The 12809-nt window shown below is 43.4% G+C and overlaps 1 protein-coding gene across 5 annotated transcripts in view; it reads left to right on the top strand.

Annotated features, from left to right (window-relative positions):
* LOC144149018 (cytochrome P450 2F3-like) overlaps positions 1–12809 on the top strand; it is a 61618-nt gene that overhangs the window by 30259 nt on the left and 18550 nt on the right. For all 5 annotated transcript variants that reach the window (XM_077680560.1, XM_077680559.1, XM_077680558.1 and 2 more), the window contains 2 exons: positions 2475–2590; positions 4653–4911. In XM_077680560.1, coding sequence (XP_077536686.1) covers positions 2475–2590; positions 4653–4911 — 375 coding nt within the window. The remainder of the gene's footprint in view (positions 1–2474; positions 2591–4652; positions 4912–12809) is intronic.

The raw sequence follows: 12809 nt of genomic DNA, 5'->3' as shown, positions 1-12809 counted from the left end.
GCTTGGATGACCAAGTGTCATTCGTGACAATACGACTGCATGTTGACAAGATGTAATCGTGCAAACCTATGAATACCGCTTGAGAAACTTGGATGAGAGGAAGCCATGTGAAGCTGGATACAGACGAAAAATGACAACAGGGCGCAGAACGCATAGGTAAAATAACTCCATTAGTTGAAACAACTCCATTAGGCAAAATAACTCAATCGCCTAGAACCCCCTGCTTCAACATTAATGCCACAAATTCAACATGTTTGATCACAAGATTGAGGCATTGTAAGGTACTATTTTGAGCATGAAACAGAGGTCACGGTTTTGTATGAGCATTACCGATATATCTACAGAACATTTTCCGGGTGCAACTTTCTTGTTATTTCCGTTTCGCATATTCTTACCTAAAAGAACGTCGTACCTTCTCACCGTACCTAACGTCTTACCTCCTTATTCTTACCTAACAGAACGTATTTGTTTACATGCGTTTCTCCTTATGTCTACCCAGGCCACCTGTGCTGTAAGTATTACTGGCGACAATGAACGGTGGCTACGATGGTAGTAGTTTGAAATTGTTTTGCGCCACTCCTCATTTTGCTCACAACTACAGCGGATGTTAAATGGACGCACGTGCTTTCGTGAAGGGAATTAGTTGTGAGGCAAGCGTCGAAATCGCTGAATACCAAAGTCTGAGGTAACCAACCAAGGAATGCTGCGCATCGAAAATAATTGACGTTCTCCTAAGAAATAAGTATACGTTGATCGTAACGAGAACTTGTTAATTGTAGCTATCATGTAATGCTTTTTTTGGAACGGAAATACTCAAAATATTAGACGCAAAAAATTTTGGCCAATCAACGCTGTGAAGGTGGTTGGAAATCAAAGCTTTAAACGACACCCACAACAATTGCCCATACGAAGTCACTTCAATTCTCACACGTGGCACTACAAAGTGGGAAACCTGAGGTTCTGCCACCCGTTACCCAGAATGAGCGGGGGCGTCGTCCTGAACGGAGCAGCAGCGTCGTCCACTTCCGGGCTAGAGCGGCAGAGGCCACCGCTGTAGCCTGGCCGTGAGTCGGGAGAGAGAAAATGGACAGGAGCGTCTTTCGAAGGGTGAGACAGCGGAAGCTAGCCATCCTGATGTGCTAGCTTGAGGCTACACCACCGCGGGACACAATCGCAGACACCGAAACAATTCGGCATTTGAGTTTAGTGATTCCCATTTATACCGATTTGGACTCGCTAGCTTAGTAATTTTGAGGATTGCGGGAAAGCTGAGGGAACTTTTATTATTCCGCTTTCATCGGAACCTGTCGCTACTTTCGCCTTTTGTAATACCTCTAAAGCACAACCAAATTGGTAATCACCAATTTAGAAAACGGAGTCCCATTCGCGGTACGCAGTGCTCAAAAGGTAGCGTTTCACTAGAGGCCAGATGTCTGTATGTGGTTTGTACATTTTGTTTTCCCGCCATGCAAACCAATCTTTAACGTATGTTTGTTGTACGACCACTGAATTCCGTCGGGTGTGGGGTACCCTGGAGGTGCTCTCGAACAACGTAATCAAGCAGTACGAAGGCACCGCGCAATGGACGCGAAGCTGCACGGAAACAGGGCCAGAACAACTGCCGCTGGAGCAGACGACCAAGTCGAACCTCGGACGCAGCAGCCGGCGAGCAGGCACGCCCGCGCTGGGAACGCTGGGAAATTTGCGGCGCCATCTCTAGTGTGCTCCGTGAGTGAAACCCCCCGCGCCCTTCCTCCCCCTGACGCCGCCTTCAACGCTTTAACAGTTTGTTGCACCGCAGCCACGAAAGAACCAAGAACCGTTGGCTGGTAGAGCTTGAAAGCTTTGCTTTAAAAGAGAACGCCAGTGGGGCAGGCGCTTATGGTAGCAGTGTGGTTTAGTTCTGGACTTTTATGTTTGCCTTGCTAGGAAACGATTCTAGGCTTCATTGGGAATTCTCTTTTCTGACCGGTTTTATAGTAGCGATCGCTACAATCGGAATTTATTGGTATGACCGCTACTCTTTATGCGAGAAGTCGTGGGGCCCACTGCGAGCGAAGCGAAGCTGGTGAGTTTGGGGATTAAACTTGGCTTCACCTGATGGAGTGCGCCGTCCCTACACGGCAATGTTTTGGCACACTGCCAGCTATTGTCGGTGGCTTCAATGGGCAGGTCGCTATCTATAAAGCCGGTAGTGGTTTTAACGGATCACATGTTCGCTTCAATAAACTTTGATACTTAAAGAAACCTGCTTCGTCTTTGCCTGCGTTAGAGTACGAACAAAATAGGCCTTGAAATTATAAACAACATAACATTTTAAATTGAGTTCACACAACTTCGCTCCCTAACGGGTTGTTGCTCAATATAAGGCACACATTAAATCAGAATTGTTTCAGGTGAGCCACAAAACTACTGCCCTATATGTTTATTTACCCTGGCTTGCTTTTTACTCTGTTCCGCGACATACTTCAAAGAACGCAGATAGAAAACAACATAAATTGCAATCACCAAGACGGGACAGCGGACTTTATTCAGCGGTACATGGAGAAAATTGAACAAGAGAAATCTGATCCTGACGCCATGTTTACGTGTGAGTTCAGCTACGGTTTTTACGTTCTACAGTAACACGTAAAAATGGTCTGATCGAATGAAGGAGAAATTTCTTTTTTATTTGTGGCGCGGGCAGATTTAGTCTGCATACTGTTTATTGATAGCACGTGGAAAAATCAACTCTATTTTGGAGCATTGCATTTTTTTCTTGTTTCTATCTTTAAATTTTTATTTTATTAAAAAGAGTTGCCTGTCTTATCTCAATGACTGCACTATAGTTCTAGAACTTTTTCTCAGTACAATAGACCAGTTGGCACAAAACTACGCACACAAGAATGCCCAACATGAGGCTTTTTATCAATATAATGATTACATATACTGTGTAGAAACAACTTTTTCTAATTCACACCTGCAAAATTGTCAACATATTTGTGGAAAGTTGGGTAGTTTGATGAAAGAAGTTATTCGTTGCAATAGAAAAACTTTTTTTCGGTCTTATTAGAAGGGGATTCTACATTACCAAACCGTAAAGAGACTCGAGGAACCGTGAATGCTATTGAAAACAAGAAGCCAGTATTCCCAGAGTCACAATTTTGATCCAGATAAAAGGGCTGATTTGTACGATTTGTTCTTTTCATTATTGCCATAGTAGTATCATACCAGAAAAAAAGAGCGTGCGTAGGGTTGATTAAAACGTCTCAGGAAGCAGGGTTTTGGTATCTTTGCCCATTGTATGAAGTTTCTTGCTCAATTGTCTAGGTATTCAATACAGTATGGTATGCTTGTGAAGCATGCAGCTGCATGGGAAAAGCAATGCCACGAAGCAATGCCACAACAGAGCATGAAGCACGCCCTGCACTACTTTCGAAGCCAGAAGGTTAGAGCAGTTTTGCCAGATAAAATGCAAGACCGAAGTGTTGTAGGTGCGTCCGGCCTCGGCATCTCGTGTTTTGGGATTCCTCGGCTAAAGGCATCTTTGAAAGATTCCATTTAAAACTGAGGTTTTAAAGTGGTCTTTATTGGAATCTAGTGTTATTCTCCGTGAGTGAATGCGTGGTAATCACGATGAACAGCCTTGTCATGACCAATTTGAAGTAGTTTGTCGTTGTAGACGCATAAAGGAGTCTATTGGTGCGCCTAACGTTGTGTTCTGCTCTGGCGTAATTCGCGTTTAAGCCGGTTCCGGTGCTCTGTTCAACATAGAGGTAAATAGGTGTAAGGCGTAACTGTACAATTGATCCGGTAGACAAGAAGAGAGTGGTTGCGAATGTTTTGAACCACGCGTCTGTTTCCAGGCTTTTTTTTTCTGCGAAACGAAGAGTGTGGGTGTGGGCGCATTTTTGGTTTTTTTGAACATGACTCACAAATATATTACGACCTACGCTGTTCCGGAAAAAAATATCCGTCGAATATAACGGGATGTGTTGTTTAGGAATATCAAGAGTAAAACTTGCCGTTCTACACTTTTTTACCTTATTTTCTTCCATAGATACATGTGATAAGATGATACTTTTTACAGAAAGGCATTCCAGAATGACCGCAATACTTCTGCGAGTACAAACAGCGCAGGAACAAGACGAAAGAAGGATCACACAAATACGGCGCTGTGTTTGTGTGATCCTAAAATCTGTGCTACAGTCAATTTCTGCGAGTGCCCAGGGGCCGACCTCTAGAAGAAGAAGCATAATGAATAAAACTACTACATATATAGCTCCGCTGCTGTGGAAATTTGATCACAAAAAAGCGACATATCAATACCAAAAAGAAACAAATTTTGGGGTCTCCTTGAGTAAAGGAGAGAGATTTATTCTTTACTGGAGCAAGCGGTCGTGGTTGGGCTCTAACTCGGTGGTATGGTTGGGTTCGGGAAAGGTGCCCTTGAGCTCTGGCGTCAGCCCTGGTGCAGGTGACCGGATATTAGGGGTAATCCTTGGTATCGGGTGACTGCTGATCAATTGGAAACTCGTCTAATGTGTTTTGTTCAACGCTTACTGGAGAAATAAAAAAAATGCGAATTTAGGCCCCATTATGTGTTCATGTGGTTTGCCTGCGAGCGGCAACTGGCAGTAACACTTACTTGGGTTTATGGTCGTTGCGTGCAGATCGCCGCTTGGTGGGAACCATCAACGGATTCCTCATTGGCGGAACGTTCACCACCACCGCTGCTATGCAGATGCACATGGTGAACTTTGCTAGCAACCAGAACAACATACAAGACCGTGTACAAAAAGAGATCGATGAAGTTATTGGACAAGAGCGCTGGCCCACTTGGGAAGACAGGAAGAGCATGCCCTTCACCATGGCCTGCGTGTGGGAGATGGACCGCTGGAGCACTACTTCGGTGCTCGGAGCAGCAAGAGAGTAAGCATACTAAACAACGGAGAACAAGCGCCTTCTGATTACACAGCTAGTAAAGGAACACCATGAGTGATTATGCTCCAGATGGCGTTTGCACGTGTGCGTAAACTATTGATTTTTTGACGGGGGCGGGAGATGCTGTACTCCCCTTTGCCATCCGCATACCGCAATGGCACACAAGGGCATACCTTCTTAAGTGCCTAAAGAAGTACCTATGGCGATGCCAGAAATGGCTGCACTAGTACGTGGGTCATTCGGGGAGTAAGGTAGTAGGCATGAAAAGCGTAACGTAGTGAGACTGCAACGGGTGTTTTGTCATTTTTATCCCTAAAAACATTGTGCGCTAGGGGTCGCAGCAAAAGAATAATGCTAAAGGTTATGTGGGCTCAAGGCGTGACATTTTAAGTTCCTTATACGTGCCTCGCGTGGTTTATATACAATAAAGTCGGACACACTATTATTTGCAAAAAGGAATTCCGCTGGCAACAAAAAAGACAACACGACTGCAAGGCGGCTACAAGAAACAGTTGGCTGAACGCTGAAGGATTGATCAGAAGCCGAGTCGTCAGGTAGAAGGTATAGAAGCTCTCTCGCAGGCCCCTATATCCTTATCCATATACAGAATACATTTTCCCGCAACAACAACTCAAATGACGGTCCATCATCATGTTTGTTCTCACCCCTTTCTTTTCTAATATCTTTAGCAATGTTCCACATAATATCCACTTAGTAATGGGAACGTTTTTGCGAAAAAGTTCCCGTTATATATTTGGAACCGTGTTCCCATACCATGAAAATTAAGTGGAACAGTGCACCACATATTTTTGCCAATAAATTATGTGGATCGCTGTTCCAAATAAAAGTATACGAATCACTGTTCCAGATAAAACGGTACTTTAAATAACTGGAACATTGATCCACGTAAAATGATTATGGAATTTATCCGGTGAGCTGTTACAGGTACCTTCAGACCAGCTGTTTACGTAAAACGGTGTTCCTATAGACATTGGGAAGCTATCTATGGGACTCCACTTTTCCAATATTTCCGCTTTCCTGTCGGTATACACTGAGGTCATATGCCAGGCGGGCGGATGCATTGGTGTCAGCAGGTCACCGCAAGCACCATTTTAACACAGCCTTGATATATGGCCCGCAGTTATACTCACAATTCGAAAGCAGAAACCACCGCAGCAGTGTGGTCCCTGACAGTTCCCAACAGTTCCCTATCGGAGCACAGTTTTATATAAAAGTTGGTCTGGGGCACCTAGAGCGGCACACAGTCTTTGGCTTCACCCACAGAATCCTGTTCTGGGTTTCAGCTGCATGTAAAAGAAACAATATACTTGCATTAAAATGCACACGAAACCAACTACTATGACTCATGCACTGCTTTTCAATATACTATACAACTTTATTGGGTGTTAGTGTGCGTACATTTCAGATATGGATAGCTCTGTATTTTAAATCGCACAGAAAATGACTAACGTACCACGACTAAAAACAATAACGATAACACTAGGCTTTAGGTGGCATTTTCAAATATTCCCCTTTACTCAAAAACATGGGTAATAAAGATGGTTTTAGGGGCAACTGCGTCACAAATAAATAGACTTGTGCGTCTACCGCAGCACTGCCACAGAGATTATACAACAGTGAGCATAAAATATGCTGTCTTATCAGATAAAATAAGCTAACTCAAAGGCGGAAGTACCCATTGTGCTTGCCATACCATGTTTACGTATAACGGTTTGGAAAAATGCAGTTTGCTATTAAATTGTAGGGAAAGGCCTAAAAACAAGCCATACACGGTTGTTTTATCACAAACCTGCAACAGTGCAGTGCAAGAGTTTAGGAAAGAACGCTCGAGCCAAGAATAACGATAAAACATTTCAACACGAGAGGTCACATGTGACAGTATGCCACAATTAAAACATGAATATTAAAGATAGTGCAGTTTCCTGAAACCAGACGTCAGTGTAAGATTGTAGCTATTGAAGTCTATTTGTAGCCAAACAAGACATTATGAGCATCCTGAAAATGCCTTTGTCTTAAGGCATGTTACTTGCCCAAACAATTTGTAGCTTTCAAAATAATTCATCCAAAGAAATCTCATAAACGCCAGCCTGAATCTTATATAATTTTGCAAACCAGGTAGCTTGGAGCATGTTACACATACTAAAATTTAAAAAGCAGACTAAATATATACACGTCATCAATTCCAGCGGGAACAAGTCAGACATCCGTAAGAACCAAAGAAGCAAGCGTTGAAACATACCGGCGACCAGTTTTACAAAGCAGACTTGAAAGGATTTTTTCCAGCCTCAACATTTTACCTGAGGTAAAATTCACAGTTGCGTGCAATACAAACCCTCCCGTCTTGCTGTCAATGTAATTGTGACCAAAGCCGTGCTTCTGCCAAGCAAGAAATGCAACTTTATTCAAAGCAGAAAACTTGTTCAAGCCAAATACGCACATTTTCAATTCTTTCAGGGCATGGTTGTCTGCTCACATACAGTACTAAAATTTACCAATAAAGGCGGAAGCCGTCTGCTTAAATAAGCACTGTCACTTTAGCGTCAGCAGCAGCACTGCCATAAAAAAAATCTCATGAGCTACACTTGAATAATGAGGACGTTGCAATGCGGTACCATTAACTACATTAACACTCACTATAGATTCAAAGGCAGCGTGCGCATTGTGCCGATTATGAAAAATCGTAAAACAAGGCAAGACTTCAGTGTTCAGTTGACATGCAACTTGCATGAGCCGGTAACTTCAACCTCTTCATCAGACCTGACCCCCTTCATGCCTTTCACCTGACCTCTTTCATGCCTTTCAACAGATACGTTAACCTCCACCAATAATTTAAAATCCCAAGTACAGCTGATAACTTCAAGTATTTCAAAAGAGACCCCAACTTAAATGACACCAGGCCACTGTCAAATTGCTCCTGCTTTCCAAGAACTCCGAGGAACTCTCCAAAGGCACATAAGCATAAGAACATGATGACACGATTAAGAAGATGACATATGCGGCGAAGAGGATGACCACATCCTAAAGAAGTGACAATGCAGGCGGCGAATCTATGATTTCTTTCATGCGGAGAATATTGATGCAGCCATTCCCTCCTCTCAGACTATCCGGGCCCCGAACAGGCTTACTGCTCATCTCATGTACCTTTAAGAAAACAAGAAAATTTTGTTACATGGTTACCTTAAATGAGTGAGTTGCTTAGGCCCTGTCATAACAAAGTAATTGATTTAAAATGAGTGATTTCTTGGGTTTTTCTGGGAGTGCTGCTAAAGGTGTAAGTGCGCTAAACAATATCAGCACAGACAATTAATGACATTGCTGTGATTTTGAAAAGTATCACACTTTGCTGCCTCAGTAGTCTGAATATAAGGTTTTTTATCCTTGATAGGTTGTGTTTATTAATCAAATAATGTATACACCTTTCGGAATTATATTGTACACACCTTCTCACTGCAAAAAATGTTCTCTGTACTGTATAATCTGCTCCGTAGAATGCACCAGTGAGGCTGCCTTAATATAACTTGCTGCTAAACGATGTTTCTACCGCAAATAAATCGCCAGTTATAGGAAATCATAAATATCACACTGTGGGAGAAATGTAATTTTTTATGGAGTTATTTCCACCTGAAATATTTCCCGCTCGATATGTATTACCTCCATGGTGGCGTAGTGGTATGAGCCAGAAGTTGAGCTGACTAATGCTGAACTAGGCTGTTGCACAATTTCCTTATAAATCACAACTATAGCAAATTTTATTGCAGACGTCACATTCTGTGTTCTAAACAATTCCCTTCAAGCAAGAATTTAACCTTATTTAGCCGCCTATCGAAATCCAATGCAAGCATTACTCATGCTACACCTGTATTTGGGAGTATTATTGGTACTACGGCAGTATTAAAAGAGGGCAGTTTAAATCTTCAGTTGCCACCGTGTTGTTGCATCAGCAACCACGTTGGGCGTGTCCATGGTGCTGTCCTATGACAGCAACAAATCTCAAGGTGTAAAAGCGAAATATTTAAAAAACCTAAATACAAAATAGTGGCCCTTTTGACCACTGTTGGAGCATCCGTAATAGGCATAATGTGAAAACAATGCCCAATATTGGCGTTCACGATGACTTCTTAACAGTGAAATTTTATTAGAATGAACATTCCCACAAACTGAGTCCTGCAATACAAAATGCCAGCTTACCCAACCAAAATTAAGATCTGGGTGTTTCTGCCAGGGCCGTCTCAAAGTGCACTTCCAGGAAAGTTTTGCCAACGTATACCAAAAAGCTCCTACTGTCACCTTGAACCACAGGTCAAGCTGTCACTGAAAAGAAATTGCAAACTATTATTTAAAAAGCAACTACGTAAAAGCGCATAAGGAAAGACCAAAAAATGGCAGTGCGTACTTACTTGTAAAATTCAATGATTTCATCCCCGTGTTGCCCTGTGTTGCCCTGTGTTGCCCTTAATGTGTTGCCCTGTGATCATACACTACAAAGAGGGTGTACAAATACAAGGAAAATGGCCTTTTGCATTCCTTGATCTGTCACCCTATTGCCTAGAAAAGAGCCAGTACAAAAACATCAGAGAATAAATTTATGCCTTGCTTTACCAAGGGAGCACGAGAAAATATTAAACAATGTCTGATTCGTTCCACGAAACTTAACTGTTTTTTACAGCGGAAGCCCTGGTAATCTTTTATCGCTAAACAATTAGAGATGTTAACATATTTAAACATATTTTAAGCTCACCTGTCCTTGGTCTATCCGAACTGGTGAATATCTGCACAATATGCTGGACTCAAAAGGTACTATTTTGTGGCTTATGAGCTCCACAGGACATACATAATTCGCCACACTCTCCCCCACGACCATTCAGCATGCGGAAGATCTCTTCAGCCTTAGTGAATACCACAGCCATGACTTCACAGGTTGATGTAAGGAATGAAAATAATTTGTTTTCATTTCTGTTTTGCAGCGGAACAAAAACATTTCTCACAGCCTATCAGTGGAGGGCCAAATGCCTCCGCAGTCAGCCATAGACTGTTTCTGGACAGGTCATAGAGAATGAATACAGATCGTAGCAATCTCCTTTTGCAGTATAATTTTAAAGTTGACGAAAGAACAAAAATGGGTTAATGTTTGGTGCATTGTGATGCAACAACTTTGCACCCAAGCGTTTTAAAAATTATTCCGACTCTCGAGCTGTCACTGACTTTGATAGCATATAATTGCAGGAATGGATTATTTTTAAACTTACTTTGTGATGTTAGAAATTTTAATAGTCAACACGTGAACTTCATGGACAATTATTCTGAGGTCTCAGATTACCACTGACATTGACAGCATTGAAGCGGCACACACTTTGTGCGTGTATTTACCTGCCTTCCCCTCCACAAAAGGAACGTTTTGTTATTACGCTACTGCTGAGACAACCACTTTCCCTTGCATTTCACTATACGTCAGGGAGCCAACTAAAGTTTACTAGTGTAAATAGAACATCTGAATTCATCCAAGGCATTGGAAGAAACATGGAACAACAACACAAAAAGCACAGATGAGCGTAACCAGTGCTGCCACTAACGCCTTGAACTCACATCAACATTAGGCGGAATAACGTGATTAGCACAGGAAATTTATGGTCTCCAGTAGACCAAGACAACGCAGTTAACACGAAAGTTTGAAAATACCGATAAGTCTAAAGACAGACGCTCTGACAACACCGATAAGTCTGAAGCCAGACCCTCGGCAAACAAGTTGTTCAGTGTGTGCGCGAGAGAGAATAGCGAGCGACTAACCGAGAAGATTCAGTACCGCTAACAGGTACAGCAACCGTCAATATACAACTAAGCAACACCACACCGTAAGGGGACATGCAGACTCGAAAAATGCGCGCACCAGCAACTTTCTAAATAGAACTAGCTAACGTACGCAGTCAGAAATGCCAAGCCGACTCCGACCCACGAACACCAATTACGGCAGCAAACGTTCCTCGCACACGAACAACAGGCGGCGGAGCGGCATGTTTATCGGACGCAGTGATTTACAAGTCAATGAACAACAACCGTTACAGGAAAATACAGTAAACTCTCACTTGAGTGAACTTCAAGGGACTCAAGGAAGTAGTTCACTTAACTGAAAGTTCACTAAACTGAAAATTCGCTACCAAAAAATATGAAACAACATAGGGCACAGAAGACATCGTCAAAAGTGGGAAATGCAATTTATTAAGTACATCAGTAACGGTGCATTGCAGCACACCTCATTTTGAAAAAAAATCTGTGATTTTCATTTGTACTGGTGCTCTTAAAGCGCAAGACGCAACAAAGCTGTCCAGAGAGTCTATGCTTTTGTGTACTTCCTCTGGCACAGCTTGTTGCTGAGACACGAAGTCTCGCAACTTTACAATGTACCCAACAGCCTCGGTTAGAGTTACAGGATTTGAACCGGCCTCTGCTGCAACTGTGGTTTCTGCAGTTGGATCTTCCTCGTCACACTCTTCTTCTTCGGGGCGAATACTGGAAACAATTTCCAGATCAGACAGTTCAGCACAGGTGACAAGCTCACTGTCACACAGCACATAGTCTTCAAACGAAGTGCTGTTGTCAACGTCCAGCTGGTGACAGAACTCCGTCCACATCCCGGATTCGACCGCCTCCTCGTACTGTTCATCTTGCACGCTTTCACTGCACAGGGGGGAAAGGCCGGACTTATGCCAGCAGTTCCTAATTGTAGCCTGTGTTACTGACCACCAGGAGCCTGTCAGCATCTCGGCCGCCTGCCTGACGTTGATGGGGTCATTCTTGCCAATCCTTATGTTGATTAAAATCCTCTGAACAAGTCGCCGTCGGTACTCTACCTTCAAGTTTTGAATGATGCCCAAGTCGAGCGGTTGAAGCACAGCAGTGCAGTTTGGCGGGAGGTACTCGATGCGCACATTGCTTAAGTGGACATCGACGACGTGTGCAGAGCAGTTGTCCACAATCAAAAGAATCTTTCTTTGCGCTTTCCGCATTTCTTCATTTATGCTGAGGAGCCATTCGCTGAAAATATTCCTGGTCATCCATGCTTTTTTGTTGCTTTTATAGATGCATGGCAGGGAAGGGACACCCTTAAAACATCGTGGTTTTGCGTATTTCCCTATCACTAGCGGCTTGAGCTTGTGGCTGCCAGTAGCGTTGCAGCACAGCAGCGCAGTGATTCTTACTTTCGACTGCTTTCCGCCTTTGCAACTGTCATTTTTGAATGCCATTGTCTTGTTTGGAAGAGTCTGATAAAATACACCCGTTTCATCGGCGTTGTATATGTCATCGGGTGAATATCCATTAATGATATCCCGCAGTTTGTCATCCCTCCAGGTTCTCGCTGCTTCGTGGTCGGCATCCTTGCTTTCACCGCAAATCGTTTTCCATGCGATCCCATGCCTATCCCGAAATCGGGTGAGCCATCCGCTACTTGCTTCGAAGCCGCGAACGTCCAGAAGAAAAGCAAATTCCTTCGCTTTGCCTTGTATCATCGGGCCGGACACGGGGATATTTTGGGATCGCAGATCGCGGAGCCATACCGCAACGGCATCGTCCACTTCCTTAAAATATCCCGTGCAAAGTCGTTTTCTAGTGCCACTCATCGAAGTCTCACCTTGGAGTTTCGATTTTTGTTTAACTATGGTTGACAGCGTCGACGGTGCAATGCCGTATTCCTTCGCAACGTCCACTTGCCTTTCACCGCTGTCCAGACGCTGAAGGATTTGCAGCTTGTCTGACAGAGACAACCGCTTCCGCTTCGTAGAACTCATTGCGAAAGTGGGCGCTTGGCGCACGAACTGCAGTCCAAAAGCAGGCACACCACAACGTTTACGTGACCACAGCCAGCACACACA

Source organism: Haemaphysalis longicornis, unplaced genomic scaffold (genome assembly GCF_048455015.1).
Source record: "Haemaphysalis longicornis isolate Haplotype H1 unplaced genomic scaffold, Haemaphysalis longicornis Haplotype H1 scaffold_8, whole genome shotgun sequence".
Lineage (NCBI taxonomy): Eukaryota > Metazoa > Arthropoda > Arachnida > Ixodida > Ixodidae > Haemaphysalis > Haemaphysalis longicornis.
The sequence above is the reverse complement of the archived record's forward strand: the minus strand, read 5'-3'. Positions and strand labels throughout refer to the sequence as shown.